The sequence below is a fragment of the Gymnoscopelus microlampas genome, assembly GCF_963454915.1.
Source record: "Gymnoscopelus microlampas genome assembly, chromosome: 8".
Classification (NCBI taxonomy): Eukaryota; Metazoa; Chordata; class Actinopteri; order Myctophiformes; family Myctophidae; genus Gymnoscopelus; species Gymnoscopelus microlampas.
Window position 1 is genome coordinate 45,630,085 of NC_139945.1, and position 26,901 is coordinate 45,656,985.

Sequence of the window (26,901 nt, forward strand, 5' to 3'; positions counted from 1 at the left end):
ATGAGCCCTCAGTGGCCCCTTATTGCTCAGGGCCCCAGCCCCCGGGTGCTTGCCTATACTTTGCCTGTTCATAAAATATATGCCTATCTGCGGGGCCTTTTAGGTTCAGCTTCTGAAATGAAAGGCTGGTGCACTGGAACGGAGCACAAAGTCAGGATCCTAGACAGGCCCATCCAGGGATCCAGCTCTTACAGTGTATGTTGGGTGGCCGGTGGCGTCATGTAAACAAAAGGTTGCATCCTGCTGAATTTATCACTGAAGATGCATTCTTCTCGGTTTCATATTTAAGCATGAGAAATATGTAGCAATGTGCCCCACCCAGCATGCTAAACCATAACTGAAAGTAAAGAGTGAGTATATTTTGCAGTGTGCACTATACAGCTCTCTCCCACCCATGGGAGGAAATGTATAGGCCTACTTGAGCTCAAGTTATATAGACCTACCATACAACCTGATTGAAAAAAAGCTATAAAGAGTCTTTATTAAAGACTGCTGAAAGATCAGAATAGTACTGTCCCAATAAATATTCTATGGGACATGTGTTAGGCAGGGGATTCTTGCCACAAATGATTAGTAGGCTAATCCCCTTGAAAATAATATTACATTTGATTAAAAAAAAAGTAACTCAGACACAGATCTAAAAATGGATAGTCTAATGATGGAAGAACATGTGCAAGAGACCGACGCAAAGGGCACGTTTGGACATGATGGGAGGCGCCTGCCTGCCTCCAGCATCAACAGTCAGTGCATCGCATTCAGCTCAGTGTTGCCATCTCGGCTTATTATAAGTGACTTTGGGCTTCTTTTTCTCTAAAGTTGCTTAATGTAAATATTGGTAGTTGCAGGTTTTAGGGCTTGTTTCTAAAGTGTAGTTGCTTATTTTGGGCTTGTTTCCTAATGTTGTTTAAACCACATTTTGTTCGTGTCAAGGACCCCCCAAATTAATATGTATTTGTCCACGGACCCCCATCTTAAAAAACCTTGTGCCAGGGATCCCCGTACGGTACGGTTGAAAACATTTGACATATAAGTCTGGTACGAGATTTGTGTGGACTTTTTTTCCACAATTGTATTTGAAAATAGCAGATCTACATGATAGATCTATTTTCAAATCGCTTATTTTGGGCTTGTTTTCATAGACCTGGTTGCTTGTTTGTCTCGCGAAACCTGGCAACGCTGATTCACTTCACACTCACAGCGTTGCTGGCGTTCACTCACACACACAGTTGATCTATCAAGCGCAGCCCTGCACGGGATCCTCATCCTTCACCAACAGCTTACGTTGAAGCGTGTACTGTAAATGGAGAGAAGAATTCCAGTGTGGAACTGACCTAGGCTGACATTACATTTAAGACTGCATCTGACTGCAACGAGCAATCTGTGCGCCTTCATTATTTGGCACAACGGCAAACTGAAAGAGGGACACTGGCTCAGCCGTAGTTCATAATAAAACTTCACTGTCGAGAGCAGTTTCATTGTCCTCTGTGCGATCTTGTTAAATTGAAGATGGTCCGTTAGAGTAGTATTTGTAATGCGATTTTATATACATCAACCTAAAATCCAAACGCTAAAGAGGTGTAGTAGCCTATATATCATTAATTGCGCTCGGTCCGTCTGATCGTTCCAATGCTGGGATGGCTTGTGGCTCTCTGCATTGTTGTGATCCTGGTGGCATTCATCTGGCCAGGCTCACAATATTTTGCCACCGAGAAGAAGCAGACAGAAGCACCGTTGCTCCAAGGAGGACGACGGAAAACGAGGGAGACGACGGCAGAGAGCACTGCGGTCTCAGACCGTGGAGACCACGGTGGAGACCACGGGCTGCAGACAGGAGATGATGATGACGCCTCCACGGTCGCGCTGATATGCAAGCCCTCCGCGCTCGCCAACTACCTGCTCAAACACTGCAGGACGTTCAGCAGCTATTCGCCGTGTGTGGGCTGGTCGACCTGGCGAGCCAGCGCCTTCCTCCAGACCGTGTATGAGGCGTGCTGGCCCTACGACAGTCCGGTCACCTTTGTCCGCGACAACCTGCAGCTGAGCGACGACGGGCTGGTGGCCTTGGACTGGGCAGTGGCACTGCATGGCACCTCTTACCACCACAAAGCCCGCAGGAGGACCTCCAGCCATTCCACGTGTCCTGTTCTGCTCATTATCCCCAATTCTTTTGGGAAGATCACTAGGAATGTGCTTAAGGTAACATTCACCATGCAGCATGCACCGTTCTTGATTTTCTTTCTTGTTCCCCCTTCACGTAGCCTATACACGAATCCACAGAGCGCTTCCCTGTAGGTGTAGCTCCGCCCCCTTTAGGTTCCACCGCCATGCTGCGGTGTCAATAACAGTCAGCTGTACTGGGGCGAGTGCGGTGTTAGTGAAGTGCAGTCACTGACTGCTCAAGTTATGGTTTTTACCTGCATTTACTAAACTAACTAAAGATGTACAGAAAGTCGGGACGAACTTGCGTTGTTTATGGCTGCTCCAACAGCAGTGGACAAATTCAACTTTGGAGAGAAAGGGAATGTGAAACACACAAGCCTCTAGTTCATAACAAGTGTCGGTGCCCCAGGCCATATGGCTTACACAGATTCCCTGGGCGTGAGACTGGAGAGGACCAAGATGTTCGCCGAAAGTGGGTAAAAAATGTGAACTTAAAGGACTTTGTTCCCACGAAGAACAGCGTGGTAAGTTTGGGAAACTTTTGGTTAGTTCGCTCTTAATGTTAGCATGCAGCAGCTGCTACTGTATGTAGGCCTAGCTCTGGCCCACAGCGTCAGAAGGAGTTCTCCTTAACGCTATGGAACCTTCATCTAGCCTTTGCCCGAACACCCGCGGTAGCACAAACCTGTTTTCAACATCTTAAAACCGTCTTTGTTTTGGTGAGTAGACAAAGTGCATTTTTGTATTACTCGAGACGAGAGGCTGAGCAGCCTGTGCGTTAAGGAGAACTCCTAACGCTATGGACCAGAGCTACATGGGTGAAACATGTTATCTTATCTAAGTTCAGCTAACGTTAATAACATCATTGTTAGTAGTATGCTAAGCTGCTGCTCTTGTGTGTGCAAAAATGAACCACCTGGGGCGTTATTGTGATAAAATAGTACTTTATTTGGTAAACCTATGGCAGTCTAATGAACACAAATACTACTGTTTTTATGTTGTATTCAGCCACTTATGTAACACAACTCTGTCAGGGTGTAAATGGAACCAAATAAACAGAGTGACTGTTGACTCAGTCACAACAGTGGCTGAATGTTGATGAGCTTCCTATGAAAGCAATGTCTATGACATTGGTTCTCAAAGTGGGGTCCGGGGACCCCCAGGGTCCTTGAGGGAGTTCCAGGGGGTCCCCAGCTAAATGATTGATTAGGCACCTAATGGTTCCTTATGGGGTGTAACTCTGAGAGTGTTCAAATGGAACCAAATGAACCCTAACCTAACGTGTCCATTTGCTTCCATTTGTACACTCTCTGAGTTAAATTGACATAGATTTTACAATATAAATTGCGGTCCAAGTGATAGAAATGCCATTAAATGGGGGTCTGTAGCCCTAATGCATGTCAAACTGGGGGTCCTTGAAATTAAAATGGTTGAGAAGCACTGCTAGAGACGTAAAAAATCTTCTCTTATGGGGGTCCCTGGCATATCTTTTGAAATGGGGGTCCGCGGGCTAATAAGTGTCAATTTGGGGGTCCTTGACATGAAAAGGTTTGAGAACCACTGGTCTATGACATGAAACCATTTAGTGGACAATAGTTTATGTATTGTTGAGTTATATGTGGTACCAGTATTTACTATTAATCTTCTTTATTCCATCTTAAGGTGTGTGGAGTACACTTCCCTGATGGTAGGCCAACAAAAGAACACCCATATCCAGTTTTGCAACTAGGATATAAATATCACGTACGTGAGATCCTTTTTCCCTTCAAATTGATTGTTTTTGGTTCAACATGTTGTTTAATTTATTTTGAAAGAAAAAAAAATGTAGCACTGTTTTTCACTCTTTTTCTTTTGTTTTCATAGGGGAGAATGCAGTCTGGTAGAGCCCCCCCTAAGAGAAGATGCCTTCAGCCATTAAGCAGCAACACATTAAGTGCAGCACCTGAAGACACCACATCGAATGTGGAAAATGTCGATCAAGTACGCTAGATCTTTTTCCCCTTCAATGTGATTGTTTTTGGTTAAATGTATTGTTCAATTTATTTTGAAAGTAAATAAAAAGATGTAAGCACTGTTTCTTTTGTTTTTGTTTTCATAGGGGAGAATGCAGTCTGGTACAGTGCCCCCTAAGATTCGGTGCCCTCAGCCATTAATAGCAGCGCCTGAAGCCACCACATCCAATGTGGAAAATGCCTATCACGTACGTTGGATCTTTTTCCCCTTCAAAATGATTGTTTTTGGTTCAACATGTTGTTTAATTTATTTTCAAAATGAATTTTAACAAATGTAAGCACTGTTTCTTTTGTTTTCATAGGGGAGAATGCAGTCTGGTACAGCGCCCCCTAAGATTCGGTGCCCTCAGCCATTAATAGCAGCGCCTGAAGCCACCACATCCAATGTGGAAAATGCCTATCACGTACGTTAGATCTTTTTCCCCTTCAAAATGATTGTTTTTGGTTCAACATGTTGTTTAATTTATTTTCAAAATGAAGTTTAACAAATGTAAGCACTGTTTCTTTTGTTTTCATAGGGGAGAATGCAGTCTGGTACAGCGCCCCCTAAGATTCGGTGCCCTCAGCCATTAATAGCAGCGCCTGAAGCCACCACAGCCAATGTGGAAAATGCCTATCACGTACGTTAGATCTTTTTCCCCTTCAAAATGATTGTTTTTGGTTCAACATGTTGTTTAATTTATTTTCAAAATGAAGTTTAACAAATGTAAGCACTGTTTCTTTTGTTTTCATAGGGGAGAATGCAGTCTGGTACAGCGCCCCCTAAGATTCGGTGCCCTCAGCCATTAATAGCAGCGCCTGAAGCCACCACAGCCAATGTGGAAAATGCCTATCACGTACGTTAGATCTTTTTCCCCTTCAAAATGATTGTTTTTGGTTCAACATGTTGTTTAATTTATTTTCAAAATGAAGTTTAACAAATGTAAGCACTGTTTCTTTTGTTTTCATAGGGGAGAATGCAGTCTGGTACAGCGCCCCCTAAGAGAAGATGCCCTCAGCCATTAAGCAGCAACACTTTAAGAGCATCACCCGATGACACAACATCAGCACCCGAAGACGCCACATCCAATGTGGAAAATGTCATGCCTCTGCCTGTGAAGCGTGACATCGGCATCCAGTGGCCCGATAGGCCTACTGAGCACAACTACTCAACTACCAAGACACGGCGCAACAGGGCAACACAAACTGATCCTACACCATCATTGTCAGTCTATGACCTGGATGACAAAGATTCAAAATTTTACACAGGCATAGGGATTGAAAGTTTTTGGCAGCTTTTGCATGCCCTCGTAGATTTTCTCCCACCTCCAAAGATTACCTATTTAGCAGTCCACGACCAGCTCTTACTTGTTGTAATGAGGCTACGTCTTTGTTTGATGTTCACAGACTTGGGTAAACGATTTGGAGTAAGCAGGAGCTCAGCATGTAATATCTTTTCACTTTGGAGACCAACACTTGCTAGGTTTATGAGGGAAAAGGTGATTGCGTGGTTGCCCAGAGATACTCTCAAAAGAATAATGCCTTCCTGTTTCAGTGTAAATTATCCCAAAGCAACATGCATAATAGACTGTACTGAAATATTTGTACAAAGGCCAAAACACTTCAGGAAAAGATCACAAACATACAGCAACTACAAACATCATAACACTTACAAAGTCTTATATTGCATTGCCCCGAATGGTTATGTTATGTTCACATCAAAACTGTTTGGTGGAAGGGCCAGTGACACTTTTATCACAAAGAACAGTGGGCTTCTGGAACTCCTGATTCCTGGTGATCAAATTTTAGCAGACCGTGGGTTCAACATCTCTGATGTATTGCCCCCAGGGGTGACTCTGGCTCTTCCAGCCTTTACTCGCGGCCTCAAAGAACTTCCTGAGCATGAAGTTGTGGCAACGCGACGCTTAGCAAATGTCAGAATCCATGTCGAGCGTGCAATTAGAAGGTTCAAATGTTTTAAAATGGTCTGTTATGTGATTCCTGGGAGGGTAAAACATGTTGATGACATTGTAAGTATTTGTGCTGGGCTTTGTAATTTGCAACCCAAGTTAATTCAGACTGGGGAAACATCTGACATTGAGGAAGAAGAGGAATGTCATTTGGATGAAGCTGATGGAGAAAATATGTGCTGATTACTCCAAAAACAGTCGTATTAATTAAGACTTCATTCTCCATTGTAGCTTTAATATTCAAAAAGCAAATTGAAGCACTAACACATCTTTGTCACAGCGTTGCGTTAAATGTACTATTTGTTTCTGAAAAGGAGGGAGATGTTTGTATGAAATGCATCATCTGTGTATTGTAAGACAATATTGTACTTTGTTATATCACAAACTTTGTCAACTGACCATTTGACTTTGATGAAGTGCATTTACTCATGAATGAAATCATTTGACCCTCATTACATTCAAAAGAGGACTACTTTAGCCCATGTACTTTCATGACTCCATGTGCTATTCTAGTAGCTATTGCTGGTAATAAATACTCAAAGTACACAACCTTCAGGTGGCCGATTCTCTCTGTTATCCACTCTTGGTTGTATGGGACATCTGTGATAACCTTTTCATTTTGGGTCCATACAAGGAACTTGCAATTTGTTTTGCTAGCACAATGCATTGCTAGCTGTACCTGGTAATAGAACCCTAATCCCGATGCTGTTTCCCTCAGAATGTATTGTCCATTAATATGCCTTACATCATATTTGTTTGACTCAATCATTTTTAGCAGACTGCCATTGTGTGCCTCAAGTTTTTTCTCTGTAGGACATTTAATCTCAAGGATGGTATCTGCATCTATGATACCATCAAGGCTGGCACCAAGCCAATTTTCTTCTTCGTGCACAATAAGACCTGTAGTCTCCACCGTCAGTCCTGTGGTCTCCTCAAACCATTTTCTAGCCAAAGGCTCAGATGTCTGACCATGTCTTGTGGCTGCATTACCAGCAAAGGTGCCATTCACTTTCCGTTCCACCCAGTTTTGTGGGTTTACCTTTTTGGGCACTTCAGATGCCTCACTACTGGTAATTCTAATTTTCCTTTGATCAAGCCAAAATGTACTATTCTGGCCCTTTGTTTCTGTGGCTATTCTCTCCCTCTCATCTTTCCCACATACCACATATCTTTCAAAAACAGAGTTACAGAGTGTACATATGTGTTCAGCACATTGTTTATGAAATGTAGGCAGTTCATTAACAGTTGCTTTCTTTTGTGGCTGTGCAGTCAACACATTATGCAAAATGGTACCCGGTATATTTGCTAGGCCAGCCATCTCAGGGGATGAAAAGTGCTGAATGACGTCTGCATCTGTCTGAAATGCCGTAGCTGTGACTTTCATATTTTTTCGAGGTCCCTGGTCTGGCCCTCGTATGTTCTCCACTGTGTCAGGCAACACATTTTCACAGGTGGATTTATTCCAGGCACAAGCCTCATCAGTGCATGCTGTGCCTGTGAATTCCTGACTGGCAGCATCTTTCACTTTGTACAGTATCCCTGCTGAATGACTGCAGCTCCTCCCTTGGTTGGCCATGCAGTCACAGCTCACATCTACAACTGTGCCATCCCTCCTCTGCAGAGTTACTTCAACATGATGATAATGTTTTATGTCCTGTGAGTAACGCACAGGTCCTTTCAGAATGATGTGCTCATCATCTGGTAGAATGTGGAGTATCTGGCCAACCCATCCGGAGCTCAGGTAATTTTGACCCTCTATCAGGGACCTGTAGTTGGCATTTTGTTGCTCATCACATGCCAGGTGATGAATGAAATATTCTTGAATACCTATCAAAATTTGAATAGGGTTAATACCACTGATCTGTAATGTTATGAAATGCAATTATTAACAAGACTAGACGGTACAGTCCTTAAGAGCAGTGGTGGAAAGTAATTAAGTACATTTACTCTCAAGTACTGTACTTAAGTACAATTAACGGGATTTTTTACTTTACTTCCACTCTATCCCAGAGGCAAATATTATACTTTTACTCCACTACACGTATTTGAAAACTTTAGTTGCTTAGTAGATTGGGATTATTATTACAAAACATACATTAACCCTATTTAAACTTCGGTTAAATAGCCGATCTACAAGCAAACAATGCCATGCATTGTGAGCTTGTAGATCTATTTTCAAAAGATTTTTCATACCTTTGTGAAATAGTTATGCAAATACTTCTGCATAATGACTACTTTCTACTATCGGTACTTTAAGTACATTTTGATACCAATACTTTTGTACATTTACTCAAGTAGATTTACAATTCCGGACTTGTACTTGTAACAGAGTATTTCTACATTGCAGTATTGATACTTTTACTTAAGTATAAAATGTGAGTACTTTTCCCACCACTGCTTAAGAAGTTGCATTTCATAATCTTATAAACAAACAGAAATTAAACACTCGCAGACCTAAGCTCACATTTTTATTTTATTTATATTTTTTGGGAAAAGACATGTGGTGTAGGAAAACTAGCCTAGGACCTACTGGTCAGATACTGGTCTTGATTGGTCGCCAAGAAAAAAAAAAACAGAGATCATGACTTTAATAGTCCCAGTGAATACCATAGGAAGTGTCATCCTTAATTGTACTGTGATTGAGCAATGTGTTTAATTTCTCACTTGATATAATGCTGTAAATATGGGAGAAAAAAAATGTATATATATATATATATATATATATATATATATATATATATTATCATTATCTTTTTATTTTATTTTATTTTTTATTTATTTCTATTTATTTATGTATTATTTCTTATTCCCCTGACATTTAATTTTCTAAATGCTATTATAATATCTAACTTGGAAAGCCACGACCACATATGTGTAAAATGCTGATGGACACTGATGACTCTGAAAAACAATAAAAAGATTATTAAAAAAAAAAAAAAAAAGGTCACCAAATGAACCCCATGGGACATTAGTTGACCTGGGCAACAAGAAAAATGTCTTAACTACCATAAGGGTCATAAACATGGGGTAAAGTAGAATACACCTTAAGTATTTAATACAAGGATTAATATAGATGTGATTTGAACATTTTCTGTTCGTTTTTTACAGTTTCTGTCCTGAAATAGTCAAGACCTGCTTGAATCTTAATAATAACCACTTTAATGAATTCCTTGGGTCAAAATGATATAGAAAAATGTGTTCATTTGTCGCTGTATGTTGTTTACTTCAAGAGTTATGGTATTCTCTGTTATCTCCAGGTTATGGTTTGGGTTGGGGGTAGGTGTCAGAAAGGGTTAAAAATAAATCCCATGGGACATTAGTTGACCCGGGCAACAAGCAGAAATCATAACTAGACACCTTTAGGGTCCTGAAAAAACAGGTTTAAGAGATGTGTTTTTGGGGTGCTCACGGAGCCTCGAAAGTGCCCTACTAAAAAGGTTATCACAGATGTCCCATACAACCAAGAGTGGATAACAGAGAGAATCGGCCACCTGAAGGTTGTGTACTTTGAGTATTTATTACCAGCAATAGCTACTAGAATAGCACATGGAGTCATGAAAGTACATGGGCTAAAGTAGTCCTCTTTTGAATGTAATGAGGGTCAAATGATTTCATTCATGAGTAAATGCACTTCATCAAAGTCAAATGGTCAGTTGACAAAGTTTGTGATATAACAAAGTACAATATTGTCTTACAATACACAGATGATGCATTTCATACAAACATCTCCCTCCTTTTCAGAAACAAATAGTACATTTAACGCAACGCTGTGACAAAGATGTGTTAGTGCTTCAATTTGCTTTTTGAATATTAAAGCTACAATGGAGAATGAAGTCTTAATTAATACGACTGTTTTTGGAGTAATCAGCACATATTTTCTCCATCAGCTTCATCCAAATGACATTCCTCTTCTTCCTCAATGTCAGATGTTTCCCCAGTCTGAATTAACTTGGGTTGCAAATTACAAAGCCCAGCACAAATACTTACAATGTCATCAACATGTTTTACCCTCCCAGGAATCACATAACAGACCATTTTAAAACATTTGAACCTTCTAATTGCACGCTCGACATGGATTCTGACATTTGCTAAGCGTCGCGTTGCCACAACTTCATGCTCAGGAAGTTCTTTGAGGCCGCGAGTAAAGGCTGGAAGAGCCAGAGTCACCCCTGGGGGCAATACATCAGAGATGTTGAACCCACGGTCTGCTAAAATTTGATCACCAGGAATCAGGAGTTCCAGAAGCCCACTGTTCTTTGTGATAAAAGTGTCACTGGCCCTTCCACCAAACAGTTTTGATGTGAACATAACATAACCATTCGGGGCAATGCAATATAAGACTTTGTAAGTGTTATGATGTTTGTAGTTGCTGTATGTTTGTGATCTTTTCCTGAAGTGTTTTGGCCTTTGTACAAATATTTCAGTACAGTCTATTATGCATGTTGCTTTGGGATAATTTACACTGAAACAGGAAGGCATTATTCTTTTGAGAGTATCTCTGGGCAACCACGCAATCACCTTTTCCCTCATAAACCTAGCAAGTGTTGGTCTCCAAAGTGAAAAGATATTACATGCTGAGCTCCTGCTTACTCCAAATCGTTTACCCAAGTCTGTGAACATCAAACAAAGACGTAGCCTCATTACAACAAGTAAGAGCTGGTCGTGGACTGCTAAATAGGTAATCTTTGGAGGTGGGAGAAAATCTACGAGGGCATGCAAAAGCTGCCAAAAACTTTCAATCCCTATGCCTGTGTAAAATTTTGAATCTTTGTCATCCAGGTCATAGACTGACAATGATGGTGTAGGATCAGTTTGTGTTGCCCTGTTGCGGCGTGTCTTGGTAGTTGAGTAGTTGTGCTCAGTAGGCCTATCGGGCCACTGGATGCCGATGTCACGCTTCACAGGCAGAGGCATGACATTTTCCACATTGGATGTGGCGTCTTCGGGTGCTGATGTTGTGTCATCGGGTGATGCTCTTAAAGTGTTGCTGCTTAATGGCTGAGGGCATCTTCTCTTAGGGGGCGCTGTACCAGACTGCATTCTCCCCTATGAAAACAAAAGAAACAGTGCTTACATTTGTTAAACTTCATTTTGAAAATAAATTAAAAAACATGTTGAACCAAAAACAATCATTTTGAAGGGGAAAAAGATCTAACGTACGTGATAGGCATTTTCCACATTGGCTGTGGTGGCTTCAGGCGCTGCTATTAATGGCTGAGGGCACCGAATCTTAGGGGGCGCTGTACCAGACTGCATTCTCCCCTATGAAAACAAAAGAAACAGTGCTTACATTTGTTAAACTTCATTTTGAAAATAAATTAAACAACATGTTGAACCAAAAACAATCATTTTGAAGGGGAAAAAGATCTAACGTACGTGATAGGCATTTTCCACATTGGCTGTGGTGGCTTCAGGCGCTGCTATTAATGGCTGAGGGCACCGAATCTTAGGGGGCGCTGTACCAGACTGCATTCTCCCCTATGAAAACAAAAGAAACAGTGCTTACATTTGTTAAACTTCATTTTGAAAATAAATTAAACAACATGTTGAACCAAAAACAATCATTTTGAAGGGGAAAAAGATCTAACGTACGTGATAGGCATTTTCCACATTGGCTGTGGTGGCTTCAGGCGCTGCTATTAATGGCTGAGGGCACCGAATCTTAGGGGGCGCTGTACCAGACTGCATTCTCCCCTATGAAAACAAAAGAAACAGTGCTTACATTTGTTAAACTTCATTTTGAAAATAAATTAAACAACATGTTGAACCAAAAACAATCATTTTGAAGGGGAAAAAGATCTAACGTACGTGATAGGCATTTTCCACATTGGATGTGGTGGCTTCAGGCGCTGCTATTAATGGCTGAGGGCACCGAATCTTAGGGGGCGCTGTACCAGACTGCATTCTCCCCTATGAAAACAAAAGAAACAGTGCTTACATTTGTTAAAATTCATTTTGAAAATAAATTAAACAACATGTTGAACCAAAAACAATCATTTTGAAGGGGAAAAAGATCCAACGTACGTGATAGGCATTTTCCACATTGGATGTGGTGGCTTCAGGCGCTGCTATTAATGGCTGAGGGCACCGAATCTTAGGGGGCGCTGTACCAGACTGCATTCTCCCCTATGAAAACAAAAACAAAAGAAACAGTGCTTACATCTTTTTATTTACTTTCAAAATAAATTGAACAATACATTTAACCAAAAACAATCACATTGAAGGGGAAAAAGATCTAGCGTACTTGATCGACATTTTCCACATTCGATGTGGTGTCTTCAGGTGCTGCACTTAATGTGTTGCTGCTTAATGGCTGAAGGCATCTTCTCTTAGGGGGGGCTCTACCAGACTGCATTCTCCCCTATGAAAACAAAAGAAAAAGAGTGAAAAACAGTGCTACATTTTTTTTTCTTTCAAAATAAATTAAACAACATGTTGAACCAAAAACAATCAATTTGAAGGGAAAAAGGATCTCACGTACGTGATATTTATATCCTAGTTGCAAAACTGGATATGGGTGTTCTTTTGTTGGCCTACCATCAGGGAAGTGTACTCCACACACCTTAAGATGGAATAAAGAAGATTAATAGTAAATACTGGTACCACATATAACTCAACAATACATAAACTATTGTCCACTAAATGGTTTCATGTCATAGACCAGTGGTTCTCAAACCTTTTCATGTCAAGGACCCCCAAATTGACACTTATTAGCCCGCGGACCCCCATTTCAAAAGATATGCCAGGGACCCCCATAAGAGAAGATTTTTTACGTCTCTAGCAGTGCTTCTCAACCATTTTAATTTCAAGGACCCCCAGTTTGACATGCATTAGGGCTACAGACCCCCATTTAATGGCATTTCTATCACTTGGACCGCAATTTATATTGTAAAATCTATGTCAATTTAACTCAGAGAGTGTACAAATGGAAGCAAATGGACACGTTAGGTTAGGGTTCATTTGGTTCCATTTGAACACTCTCAGAGTTACACCCCATAAGGAACCATTAGGTGCCTAATCAATCATTTAGCTGGGGACCCCCTGGAACTCCCTCAAGGACCCTGGGGGTCCCCGGACCCCACTTTGAGAACCAATGTCATAGACATTGCTTTCATAGGAAGCTCATCAACATTCAGCCACTGTTGTGACTGAGTCAACAGTCACTCTGTTTATTTGGTTCCATTTACACCCTGACAGAGTTGTGTTACATAAGTGGCTGAATACAACATAAAAACAGTAGTATTTGTGTTCATTAGACTGCCATAGGTTTACCAAATAAAGTACTATTTTATCACAATAACGCCCCAGGTGGTTCATTTTTGCACACACAAGAGCAGCAGCTTAGCATACTACTAACAATGATGTTATTAACGTTAGCTGAACTTAGATAAGATAACATGTTTCACCCATGTAGCTCTGGTCCATAGCGTTAGGAGTTCTCCTTAACGCACAGGCTGCTCAGCCTCTCGTCTCGAGTAATACAAAAATGCACTTTGTCTACTCACCAAAACAAAGACGGTTTTAAGATGTTGAAAACAGGTTTGTGCTACCGCGGGTGTTCGGGCAAAGGCTAGATGAAGGTTCCATAGCGTTAAGGAGAACTCCTTCTGACGCTGTGGGCCAGAGCTAGGCCTACATACAGTAGCAGCTGCTGCATGCTAACATTAAGAGCGAACTAACCAAAAGTTTCCCAAACTTACCACGCTGTTCTTCGTGGGAACAAAGTCCTTTAAGTTCACATTTTTTACCCACTTTCGGCGAACATCTTGGTCCTCTCCAGTCTCACGCCCAGGGAATCTGTGTAAGCCATATGGCCTGGGGCACCGACACTTGTTATGAACTAGAGGCTTGTGTGTTTCACATTCCCTTTCTCTCCAAAGTTGAATTTGTCCACTGCTGTTGGAGCAGCCATAAACAACGCAAGTTCGTCCCGACTTTCTGTACATCTTTAGTTAGTTTAGTAAATGCAGGTAAAAACCATAACTTGAGCAGTCAGTGACTGCACTTCACTAACACCGCACTCGCCCCAGTACAGCTGACTGTTATTGACACCGCAGCATGGCGGTGGAACCTAAAGGGGGCGGAGCTACACCTACAGGGAAGCGCTCTGTGGATTAGTGTATACTGCATGCTTCGCAGCCCACAGCACCGTGCGTAAAATAGCCTAAATCAGGGGTCTTCAACGTTTTAAGTCCAAGGACCCCTTAGCTGAGAGAGAGATGAAGCAGGGACCCCCACTACATGTTGTATACAATTATGTTGCAGATTAAACTTTTTCATAGATAACTTAGACATGTTTGTCAGCACTATCATGTTGGATTCATGATGTTAATGTTACTTTATCGCTTTGGATAAAAGCGTCTGCTAAATGACTGTAATGTAATGTAATGTAATGTACTTTCCCCCACTCCCCACCAAACAAAACATCTTGGCCAAATATAGCCGATCTACAAGCTCACTCAGGTGTTGTGAGCTTGTAGATCTGCTATTTTTGGCTAAAGTTCTCCTCAGAATAGGAATGCTAGGGTTCAAGTGGTTAGTGTAAAAAATATATATCATATCACACAAAATTTTGGCGGCCCCTGTAGTAACTCTGAGGACCCCCTCGGGTACCTGGACCCCCTGTCGAAGATCCCTGGCCTATATGAACCAGAGGTAACCCAGATGAGATAAGATGCCCATCTTGATTAGATTCTGACTTATTATAAAAAAAATATTGTCACTTGTCTCCCCAAATTACACAAGCCTTCCATTTCAGGCGGCTGTATTCCTATTCCATTCTGCAGATTGCTGGTAGGCTATAGACTACTAGCCTACTACAGACAAAAAAAAATGTTAAAAATATTGGCCTACAGAAGTTTTGGGGGATAATATCACTGGTTACTTTAAGAAAATGTACAGTTAGTTTCTGATTAGTGCAATTAGTATTTTGATATTAAAGACAAAGAAATTGCACATTTAACATAATCCAAAATACAACCAAGATTAATGTAATTCCATCTGTACATCTGACACATGCTGTTCCTCTAGCACAGAATTTGTGTAACCATATAGACCAACTGTAACTTAAATTATAGACGTTGTCAGTGAAACAGCGTTGCTAAGGAACAGCTTGGGTCTAAGTTTATTTCCTGTCAGCCACTGATATTCACAAACACTGCAACAGGAAATACACTTCAACCCATCTGAAGGGTTATGTTGTCAAGTGTGAAAAGCCTGCAGTTCTCTACAATCAAATCCTCAGTGTTAATTTCATTCTGCAACTATAAAAATGTACCCAAATGGACCTTGTAAGGGTCCAACATTTTGATTGAAAACTTTATTAGTCAGAAATGTAAACAGCACGAGGTACAGTCAGACATTAAGGCTAAACGGATAACACAACAAAGTCCTGGGGACTTGTTTCCATTGTGGTCCTGTATTCAATTCATCAACATAGTATTAAAAAAAGAACACAATAATGCATATCATCAAATACAAAACACTACTGTAAGTACAAAGGAGAAAAAGGAAAATGCCGGCAGTGAATGACACCTTTCTATGGGAAAATTGCATTTACCTCCCCTTGTGGTCTCCTGATAGATGTTTTTTCAGGCCTGTTTTGGAAGAAGCCAGTGATCTACATTTTTAAGGGATGGTGTCAGGGCGTTAGTCAGGGTATTGAGGGCACTGCCCCTTTGACTATCTAAAATACCAATCCCATGTTTAATTGCTTAACCCTGTCTTCTACCCTGAGTCATCCCAGACTAGCAAAGTGTGTTTGGAATTAGGTGGGTAATAATGGGCGTTAGGCTGAGAAGTAGTCGAATCAGTTTGTTTTGGGAGGTATGTCTGAAGCTTAGTTTTTAGTGACATTGAGACGTTGGAGAACCAAGAGGTGCAAGCATAGTCAAAGTGGCCTAATTGTATTTTGGAGTAGAAACAGGTAGCAAATATAAAGGGGCAAAATGTATGGGCTTCAGAAGATGCAAATGCATAATGGTTATTCAGCTACAAGCAGTTTGAACATTTAGCTCTGGAAAGCCCAGTCAAGAAGAGGGGAAGAAAAAGAGCAGATGAGGTCAAAGTAAGAAAAGTACCTGGCAACATCAGGTATTCTAATCTTGGCTTTCAATACGATTGTTGTAATTGAGTGAGGCTGAGGCATCGCTTGACTTGTATACAAGGCATCGCTTGAGTCTGGGGGCCCAGAGCTGTTCAATGAATACACTTTGGCTTACACTTGAATGCCCATTGCCTGATTTATACTTCGTTATACGACAGAGTATGTTTGCTAATGAGTCCGGGGCCTCCTGAATAGTTGCAGCTCATTTACTTTACTGTTAGCTCTGTGAGCAAATCCCCATAACAGTCTTCTTGACTGCAGGTTGTCCATGAATACAAACTGCCTACGAGCTGTTGAGAAGAAAGCAGTGCACTGTAGAAGGCATTTGGAACAGTGGATTTTGCAGTGTGAACTAGAAAGGGGCTCTCTGCACTGCAGACCTCATATCTCCGCCAGGCCATGGCATATTGTTTTGTGAAAAAATAAGCCCCTCGCAAATTTTGGAAGGCAATTACAGACGAACTGTTGAATATCAAGAAGTTGTTCACGCACATTATCACATGACTCCCGAGATTATGTTTATCTAATTTAGTGAAGTAAACTGGTAAAAATAATAATAATAATAATCATGTTTCTGCAAAAAACAATATGCCATTTGTCACATTTGTGGAAACCCCTATGGGTCTAAGTGAAGTTACTTAAAATTTGAAGAGGGAAAAAAAATGTGATTGTATGACCTATGGTTGGGTTCAAGAGTTAAAAACCTCATGTTTGAGTGTCTTCCTTGGCTGTGTCCATGGAAATCGGTCGAGTGTTTTGCAAGATAAGCTCCGGACTCAAAAACACACAAACATAATCTTCACCCCTGCCTTTGGCCTGGCGAAGATAATGAGTGACTTCCATTATTTCCATTAAAAATAGAGGGAGACAGAGGCAGATGACTGGCAAGAGAAATAAATTAATCTATGAGACCCACAGAAGGGGAAAAGAGTCTTACGAAAGGACAGTAAATATAAAGTTGTGGTAAAAGAAAAGAAAAAAAAGACTGTAGCTGCAACAATGCAACTTTAAGGTTGAAGTATTTGCCCTATGGACCTGATTAGACTGTTTAATGATGCAAATTAATACTTTTTATTATTATTTTTTTACAAATAGGTGATTTCTTTAAACAACTACCCAAATCCAATGGGAAAATTATAGAGGGAAAAAAGCAATTTCTTAGTCTGCCATTATAGCCAACAGCCAAATGGGAAAGATGAGAAGTTAGCTCCACATCTTGTGCCTCTCCCGTTTACTCTTTCTGGGCCTGCAATAAATGTGTTGTAGTATATACAGTTATATCATCTGTGGCTTGAGGCTCTGTGAGGTCTCACCAATTAAGACGGCTCCTGTCACTGTTGGGAGATTCACTCACACAACTCTGTGTCCCTCTCTATGTGTGGGGGCACTAGGGTGCCCGTGTCAGTGTCTATATGCACCAGAATGGCACTATAATGGCCACAAAATAGTCTGTTGTACAGTCACTATGTAGTGACTGACATGCAGACACCTATGGGCCTCTGATCAGTGTGTAGAGTAGTCACTTCACAGCTTGTAAAGTAAAAGTGCCACTAACCAGACATTCTGAGCAGCTGTTGCAGCCTTCTGTTCTTTACTTGATAAGTTTGTGGTTTACAGGAGGAGACATAAACAGAGATAGAATCCCCCCTATTGCTAGATTCCTGAGGTTCCTATTTCTTTTGTATTGCCAGTAAGTTTGTGTCCCGTAAAGACCGCATATACAGTACATTATATTCATCCGGTTCATACATTAAGATTGTATTTGTCAGATGCCTGGGGTGATTTCAGTGCTGTATGAAAGTCAGCACTGAAAGAAGTGACGGCATCGTTTTATGAGCAGTTGACTTGGGGAAACAATTAGGAAAATAGATCTCAGACTTAAAAAAATAAATGATTGACAATAGAAACTAAAAACAAATGTCTCAAATAACAATTTAGTGTAGGCTATTCATTGCACATGATGGCTGAAAGGAGTACAGCATGGGAATGTTCTAATTCAACTCTGGGTGGATAATATTGTACTCAGGAAATAAAACAGAGACTGCCCCAATGGCAACAAGCATGGTGCAGAACTGCAGCATCTATCAGTAAACATAAGTTAGGAACTAGGAAACCAACAGCTCCCGATCCGTGACGTTAATTGATATTCCTCTGTTCAGTCAGGTCAGATTTACACGGTAGGAAAGATGAGCTGTGATCTGTGTGTGAATTTTACAGTCTGGTGCAGGCACTCAGTGGCAAAACCTTTCACATACTGTATATCAGTCCAAGACAGCTTTATTCCAAGGATATCCATAACAGCTCTGCTGAAGACTTGTCAAGGAATAACACTGACCTGGTCTAGCTTTGTAGACTGGCTGTGGCCTCAGGCATCTGAAACCACTGAGAAAATCGCTTTAGATTCTCTTTATTTGGTCCAGCTCCTATCTGTGGAAAAAAAAGAACAAAATGGTGAATGTACTTTATCTATAGCTGGGCTCTGTTCTTTGGCCGATATGTTTCATAACATTGTATGCAAAAAGATGGACTTGGTATTATAGAGCATAGATAGTTCAAATGAATAGAGTGCTACTCATTTTTAATAAGTACAGTGTAAATACAAGTGTTTACAATACATTCTATCTTGTGGAATGTCACTCACTGTCTCTGTGTGTGTGTGTGTGTGTGTGTGTGTGTGTGTGTGTGTGTGTGTGTGTGTGTGTGTGTGTGTGTGTGTGTGTGTGTGTGTGTGTGTGTGTGTGTGTGTGTGTGTGTGTGTGTGTGTGTGTGTGTGTATGCGCACGCGTACGCGCATACATATCCTACCGTGTCTCAAGACCGTACTCAGGGAATTCCTCATTGACGTGACAGTTTATTAGACCTGACGGAAAATCACAGGAGTCTGTGCTGGCCTGTCCGTGCTCAGAATACCTTGGGAAACATGTACATTGTCCTTGTTGAAGTTGAGTATGCCTGGCTTAGAGTTTAATTACAACATTGCAGTCTCTGCAATCTTTGATCATTCTAAAATAATCCATGGTATGTGGTTGGATTAGTACCTCTCTCGAAGTGAACTAATTCAAAGCACGTAATATGTAGAAAGACACGCCGGCTGGCTCAGCACAAATTCATTCTGCAGCAAGCTTACAGTGCCTTAATGTATTCTCAATAGCAATATTCATCACTTCAACATCCGCAAGTGGGGTGTCATATTTCAGAACAACTGTATGCCACAATAACGATATAACGGAAATTAGAATCAAATAAGCCAACAGCCTCTCACACTGACACTTCACTTTCTCCTGTTAGAGGTAGACCTTTTACAACACAAATTATAAAAAAAAACTATGTTTAGAATACAGGACGGAATGAATGAAGAAAGGAAGGAATATTCCGGCACTTCTAATCACCTATACAGACATGTAAGCCTTTTCTTCATAAATATAGAGTGAACAAAAGTGGTAGATACGGCAGATTGTCCTCAGCCTGTAAATATTTAATGTATAGCGATACGTGTTATCTCTTCCTGCATTCCATGGTGCTCTCTGCAGCCTGCCAGGCTTGAATAGAATTGAATTACATACTGTATGTTACGTCTATGGATCAGGCCTAAGCTGTGGCCACGCACACCTGTCAAGAAGCTGGACAATTGACACTCTGTCTCTTCATCTTATTAATCACAATCATACTATCCATGGTACTATAGTATGCATAGTACACCATAGTACTTTAAAGTACATAGTGCCACTAGGTTTTGTCCTTGAACATTAATGTGTATTTATAAAATAAATATTTATTTTATAATTTGGCATTATACTGTAATAGTCACTTTAGGTACAAAAACTGTATCCTGATCTTCAGTAAAAACTATTCTGGATGCTGAGTCGTATTCAATTAACATGTTTTGCCTTTCATCTTATAAGTAGAACACTGGTGTGATATCACACATTCTGTGCGTGTGCGTGCGTGTGTGTGTGCACGTGCGCATGCTTCCTTGCATGCGTGTGTGTGAGTGAGGAAGCAGGTGGGAGGGGAGACTCTACCTCAATATAGATGCATGCCTGGACTGGGCTTCAAAAACAGGGGCATCAAACTTTTAAGATTCTTGAAAACAAAATGTTTGTTTGCATTATAACTCCCTTATGTAACTTTCCTGTTCTACCCCGGACTTGAACCCGGGTCTCCCACGCAAGTGCTGACATTTTTACTGAGCTAATTCAGCCTACCTGCTTGCTTTGGGGAGACCTTCAGTTCAAAATTTGTGTCAAACCATAAACAAGTTTGTGTCAAAGGTTGTGTCCAACCTAGACACAGGATCTAAATGTCTCAATAGAAGAGCAGGGAAACCAAATAAAAACTATGCCAATGGTATAAGTTAAATTATATTAACATACTCTACCATACAGCTTGGACAAATAAATCTTTTATTTACTAAAACAAATAAAACAATAGAGCGTTAACTATTGTCAGTGCAGTGCTTGTTCTTTGGCATACCTAAATCAAACAGACGCATTATCCTGCTATGACACGTAAAAACGATCCTCAAGACTTAGAAGGAACTTAGTTTTAAGCCAATTGGTCAGTAGTTTTCTTTAAGGCCTTGGGAGAGCAGTTCAGTTCCTCTGTCCAGCACCATTCTTCTATGATAGACAAATAGGTTGTCTGAAACCAACTCAACTGGAGCTCTCTTTGATGTAAACAACCAAACTGACACGGTTTTGGATGGAGGCCCCTAAGACCTGATAATCAACCTTTTGGAATAATTGCCATGTTTATTTAACACCAGTTTAAAGACCTACTCCACCAAAGTCACCAAAAACATAGGTATTAGGGGGGCTTTCACATAGGATGGATCCAAACCACCAAAGGGGGCTTTGTTCTGGTTATATCAATATTTGAAACTGTAACTAAAGATGTGAGGATCCTATCAATCCGTAGCCATTACTGTACATTACATGTACAGTAGGTTAGCTTATTGCAGAAGGCTGGACGGTAAATGTAGATTTTAAATTACGGCTTGCCCTGAGCCCTCTTCACCATTTCTGTTGTTTTTAATTGTTTGTGGTAATTTATGTGTGTTTGTATTGTAAATACTTTTGCAAGATTTCAGTGTAGAACTGTTGGAACAGGTTTGAATATATTTTTGAACAGCTCTCTCCGTGCTCACTCCTCCTTCTTTCCTGAATGCAGTGTGCTGCATCTCTCTCTCTCTCTCTCTCTCTCTCTCTCTCTCTCTCTCTCTCTCTCTCTCTCTCTCTCTCTCTCTCTCTCTCTCTCTCTCTCTCTCTCTCTCTCTCTCTCTCTCTCTCTCTCTCTCTCTCTCTCTCTCTCTCTCTCTCTCTCTCTCTCTCTCTCTCTCTCTCTCTCTCGTATATTGCTCATAATTACATAAGATGGATTTTGGATTAAATGATTGTGATGAGTTACGTACTGTCAAAGCTTATATCATCACGTAGATGGAAAACAAATATACAAATGTAAGGTTAATGGCCTCATAATCCATACCAACATTACATTATGATGTGTAGCAGTAGGAGACTCACAGACTCCGCACGCACAGAAAATGTCATATAGCACATTATTTAATGTGCTATATGACATTTTCCGTGCGTGCGTACTCGTGCGCTTGTGTGTACATGCATGTGCAACTCAATAAACTTTATGGCGGACAATCACAATAAATGTGCACATTATGCTTCAGCCATTTCGAAACGTTTAAGTATAATTTAGAGAACTGCAATGAACGACCTCTATCTGATAATGATTTTATGGTTTTACACACCCAACAGGTCACTCTCGACCTGTTCAAAGACCTGAGCATAAATGGACACCCAATCCTTCTCTTCTCTGTCCTTTCTCTCCCCATGCAGCTGTGCGAGGCAGCACTGTCCCATGGCTATCTCCCCGTCATCTTCAACCGGCGCAGCCAGAACTCCACGCCCCTCACCACCCTCAAACTGCAGCAGTTTGGTGACCCCGGGGACCTCCGCGAAGCTGTGCGCTACATCCGCTACCGGCAGCCTGCGGGACGGCTGTACGCGGTGAGCGAGAGCACCGGCTCGGGCCTACTCCTGTCCTACCTTGGGGAGTGCGGATCATCCAGCTATGTAACGGCAGCAGCCTGCTTGTCGCCCGTGTTCCGCTGTCAGAGCTGGTTTGAGAGCGGCCCGTGCTGGCCACTGCAGCGGGCTGTGGTGCTGTACCAGAAGATGTGCCTAAGCAGGTACAGAGGGGGAAAGAGAAGGGATGTGGAGATTAATGAAGTTGTGTTCAACGCAGGTTCAGGAGTAGAGACCACCCTCTGTCCCACAGTATAAATATCCCACAGTATAAATACACCTGTGATCACTTCATAGATTTGTTTCATCTGCGTCATGACAGACCGAATGTGGGTTGAGAGTACTTTGCTTGTAGATCAGCTATTTCCGCTATTCATTGCTTTCAAGTTTGTTGGCCACATTATCACAAGTATAAGCTTAACTAATTCACTGCCAGAGTTTTTCAGAACAGTATGCAGCCAGTGCCAGCGTTTTTGAGCATTTAAAGGTTTACTAACCTTTCTAGAGTCACAGAATATTTTGCTCCAGGACGATTAACACACAGAGTGTCGCAAAAGACGGAGGAGTGTCTCTGCTTCTATCGGGGAAAGAAAGCGTGTCACCGCGACCCTCCATTATTTAGTCATTGGCTGTTGAATATAGCTTGTTCTTGCCAACAACGCAGAAAAAAACGAAAGCTGAGAAGACATTTTTTTTCTAAATCCTTTAACATTAGATCGGACGGGGCTGCAGTCAATCCTAAAGGACATCACCCCGACTATGAGCGCCTAGTATCAAAACCACCGTTTCGATGGTCACCCTATCACCTAAACGGTGATAGGGTGACCACCTCATTTGGTAGCATGCAGGGGCTTTACACGTCATTGGCACTCTGGGCCTTGGAAAAAGATGTATGTGTTACACGTCATTGGCACTGAATGAGTTAATACATTTATCAAGTGCCAGTAACATCCGTTGAGTTCCAGTCCATAACTCCTGTCCGTGAGTATATCACGCTCACCGTAGTTCCTACATTTGAACATGTTTGTTGAACATGTTCTCTATTATTTCATACAGGATGATGGTGTACCTGCTAGGCCTTGGCCTGTCGCACCTCCAGCGGTGCCGATGGAGGACTATGCATGGCAGGGGCGTCCGCTTCCCTGAGCCAGGCCTAAACCTGACCGCATACCAAAACAGTTGAGCTGCAGGGTCTTCAGCTGGGGACCACCTTTCATTGATGTTTCGCCCCTTACCCAGAACATCTCCTGGTGGCGGGGCAGTGAACAGGGACGTCTCCCTGACACCCCCTGCAGCTCAACTTATTTTGATGTCCCCCCCCCCAAGTCTTGTCTCGTCGTCTCAGCCAGAGCCAGTGGCTTGCTTTCTCTGCTTCCTCTGATAGCTCTTTGGTGGCTTTGCTCAGTCTGGCTCCCCGTAGCCCCACCTCTCTGAGCAGGCGTGACGTGGAACTGCCAACGAAGCCCCTGGCTCCCACCTCCACCGGGTACGTCCTCGCAGTCCATCCGCTTTCCCTGCACTCAGCAACCAGGTCTGCATAATTTGCCATCTTCCTTTCGTAGGCAGCTTCCAGACCCTCCTCCCATGGCACTGTCAACTCAACCAGCAGTACTGACTTCACCGCTGCTGACCACAGCACCACGTCGGGTCTTAAAGTGGTGGTACAGATTTCCTGTGGGAACTGGATCTGTCTACCCAGGTCCACTTCCATCTTCCACTCCACCCCTGGTGTTAACAGCTTGGAGGGTGGTAATCTCTTGCTAGAGTGTTCTGCAGGTTCCCCCTGCCTGTGGAAGTGCATCCCATGTTGGCTCCTTGATGGACCCTGGTTGTTCGCCTCCTGCCGGCTTTTCTCCAGCACCTCTGCCAGCTTCCTGAGCACTTGGTCGTGCCGCCATGTAAGTCGACCCTGTGTCAGAGCTGTTTTACATCCTGACAGGATATGCTGGAGTGAGGCATTGGTGGTCCCGCAGAGGTCACAGGATTGCTCTGTTCCAAACCACTGATGGAGATTTCGAGGGCTTGGGAGCGTGTCGTAGGTCGCTCTAATGAGGAAACTGAGTCGACCTTGTGGCATTTTCCAGAAGTCCGCCCAGTTGATTGCTCGACTCGCGACATCCTCCCAGGTAGTCCACCGCCCCTGCTGCCCCTGTGCCACAGACTTCACTCTGAGTTCCTCCTGTTCTATTCTGGTAACCTCGGCAACAACAAGATCCTTCCTCTCCTTCCTGTTTGCCTTGGACCATAGAATAGGAGGGTCGCTCCATCCAAGGCCTGCCCGCCCTGTTTGGACCCTGCCCACGACCTCTTGATGTTGCAGTCTGCCCATCACCTTCTGCACCTCCTCCTCAGCCCTCCATTTACTTCCAGTCGCAACTCTAACATTTGCTTCTGCCACTGTCCTGTCGGCGGAGTCCCTTAATTCCATCACCAGTCTTGCCTTCTCCTGCCTGTAGCCCAGGGTGATGGATTTCAGGGGTAGTTGTAGTGAGTTCCGACCGTATAGGCCAGCTGCTGAGAAACACCGTGGCAGCCCGAGCCATTTGCGGATGAAGGAGTTGGCTTTTGCGTCCATCCTGCTTACCGCTGATGAGGTGACTTCACACAGTTTCAGAGGCCACATCACTCTCGGGTACAGGGTGAAGTGATAGCACCACACCTTGTGCTTTCCGGGTAGCTGGCTTGAGTCGATCTTTGCCAGGCCTTCTGACAGCTGCTGAAGAATGGTTTTCCCCATGTCCTTGTCTGAGAGACCTGATGTATATAGTCTTCCCAGGCTTCGGATGGGCTGGTCCACGATGAGAGGGATGTCTTCCCCGCCAATGGTGAAGGCGACTCTATCATTCCTCTCCCCTTTCCGCAACGAGAGGCTCCTGGACTTCTGAGGCTTGAACTTCATCCTTGCCCAGGCGATCAGCTCGTCCAGCCTCTTTAGCAGCCTGGATGTGCATGGGGCAGTTCGTAGCAGGCAAGTGATGTCATCCATATAGCTCCTTAGGGGGGGAAGCCTCTGACCTGCAGGCAGTCGGACACCACCCACCACCTGCCTGGCCCCGATCAGGATGACCTCGATGGCCGCCACGAAGAGGATGGGGGAGATGGAGCATCCCATTGCAATCCCTACTTCTAGTTGTTGCCAACCAGTAGTGACCTTTTTCAGTGCAAAGCACATGTACATGTCCTGAAAATAGTTCATGATCATGGTCTTGATGTTGTTTGGGATTAATGATGTTGTTGGGATTAATACTAAAGATCTTTTGTATACTGTTTGTGTTTGTAGCCATCGTCAAACACCTCGAGTAGTTCTCCCTAAACGCCTCAAACGACAAGCTCTTCTAAACAATTCATCCAGCCATCAACACCATACAGGAGGTCAACTTTATTGTTATTCCAACACGTTGATACCGTCTCAGTCTTTAAGTATTACGTTCTAGTAGTATAGTAAGTATATGTTCTGCCTTACATCCTAGTTAAGTCGCAGCTTTGAGCTTCATTCTGAGGAGTTTCCTCTTCCTCCCACCTCACTGGTTGACATACCGGAGTTCAGCCACTCCAGACAGACCTGTTAGCCGCCTATACGGTGCACCTGCACACTTGACAGGGCACTCCCGCCCCCTCCCGCCCCCCCCACCCCCCCTCTTTGTTTCGCCACCGCCGGGCCCTTCGAGTCCAACGCCTTCACCCACTCCATACATCATCCACACTCCGTGAGATTTACGGCCTACTACTCAACTGCCTTTACAACTGCCTGGCTACTTCTCCCCTCTGATCGTCTCGACCCTTGATAGCGTGTTCCTGCTTGCTTTTTGGCTTCCTACGTTGCTCAGAGTTCTCGTCTTACTCCGAATCCCTCACCTTCACTCTCAGGCGTAGCTAGTGGAATCAACAGTTCATCCACCCTTCATCTGTTCAAGATCGACTCTTCCCTCAATCTATACAAATGCATCCTCCACTTTCATCCTCCACTTTCTCACTTGATGAGAAAGGAGAAGAAAAGAACATTGTCAGTCATTGTGCAGGGTATTGAGAAAAAAGGGGGAGGAGATTGAGGCAGAACACAATGGAAGGGTAAACTGATTGTTGATTGCAAATGCTCAGTAGGTTGAGAAAATAAGTGCGCTACTATAGCAACAGGTCAATCAATGTAAAGCCATTGATTTTTAGAGACTTCATGACCAAACTAAGGTCTCACAAATCAATGTTCACAGGCAATATGAGACTCAAAGAGCTCTTTGAATTGATTTACTGAATGTGTGTGTGTGTGTGTGTGTGTGTGTGTGTGTGTGTGTGTGTGTGTGTGTGTGTGTGTGTGTGTGTGTGTATATAAAATGGTTCTGTCTGTGTGCCCCCCACGGTGAGATTTCCCCTAACCCAGTACAGGGCTACGCAGATGATGTCCAGTTGGCTTCCAGGGAAGAGAGAGTAATTAAAAACATGCTCACCAGAACAGATTTATTTCTAGAGTGGTCAGGCCTGGAAGTAAAGGACATAAAATGTGCTGTTCTGTATGAGAGAATGAGCGGAGGAAATCTATGGTACCCACTCAAAAACCGATACATGCCCTGATTTCAGAATAGCCACAAAACCCATGTGTGTGTTCTCCCTTCATGAGACATACACCTGTCTCGGGCATAAAG

At 42.7% G+C, this 26,901-nt stretch overlaps 3 protein-coding genes across 8 annotated transcripts in view; 2 read left to right on the forward strand and 1 right to left on the reverse strand.

The window, feature by feature from the left end:
- Positions 1-1,261: 1,261 nt before the first annotated feature.
- The window catches only part of abhd15a (abhydrolase domain containing 15a), a 47,143-nt gene continuing 21,503 nt past the window's right edge, over positions 1,262-26,901 (forward strand). For both annotated transcript variants that reach the window (XM_084065034.1, XM_084065033.1), the window contains exons 1-2: positions 1,262-2,196; positions 22,076-22,428. In XM_084065034.1, coding sequence (XP_083921160.1) covers positions 1,627-2,196; positions 22,076-22,428 — 923 coding nt within the window. In that variant the 5' untranslated portion in view covers positions 1,262-1,626. The remainder of the gene's footprint in view (positions 2,197-22,075; positions 22,429-26,901) is intronic.
- On the forward strand, positions 2,351-6,670 carry LOC311050852 (uncharacterized protein). Of its 3 annotated transcripts, XM_084065029.1 has the most exons (8): positions 2,351-2,684; positions 3,823-3,903; positions 4,024-4,140; positions 4,259-4,360; positions 4,475-4,576; positions 4,691-4,792; positions 4,907-5,008; positions 5,123-6,670. In XM_084065029.1, exons 1-8 carry the CDS (start codon positions 2,439-2,441, stop codon positions 6,302-6,304), a joined length of 2,034 nt encoding a protein of 677 aa, XP_083921155.1. In that variant the 5' UTR covers positions 2,351-2,438; the 3' UTR covers positions 6,305-6,670. The 3 variants fall into 3 exon arrangements, with proteins under 3 accessions (XP_083921155.1, XP_083921156.1, XP_083921157.1); XM_084065030.1 differs by lacking the exon at positions 4,259-4,360; XM_084065031.1 differs by lacking the exons at positions 4,907-5,008; positions 5,123-6,670 and having other exon boundaries at positions 4,475-4,773.
- LOC311050851 (uncharacterized protein) lies at positions 9,620-14,155 on the reverse strand. Of its 3 annotated transcripts, XM_084065026.1 has the most exons (9): positions 13,822-14,155; positions 12,603-12,683; positions 12,366-12,482; positions 12,146-12,247; positions 11,930-12,031; positions 11,714-11,815; positions 11,498-11,599; positions 11,282-11,383; positions 9,620-11,167 (listed from the first exon to the last, which is right to left on the reverse strand). In XM_084065026.1, the coding sequence occupies exons 1-9, from the start codon at positions 14,065-14,067 to the stop codon at positions 9,986-9,988; spliced, it is 2,136 nt and encodes a 711-aa protein (XP_083921152.1). In that variant the 5' UTR covers positions 14,068-14,155; the 3' UTR covers positions 9,620-9,985. The 3 variants fall into 3 exon arrangements, with proteins under 3 accessions (XP_083921152.1, XP_083921153.1, XP_083921154.1); XM_084065027.1 differs by lacking the exon at positions 12,366-12,482; XM_084065028.1 differs by lacking the exons at positions 9,620-11,167; positions 11,282-11,383 and having other exon boundaries at positions 11,395-11,599.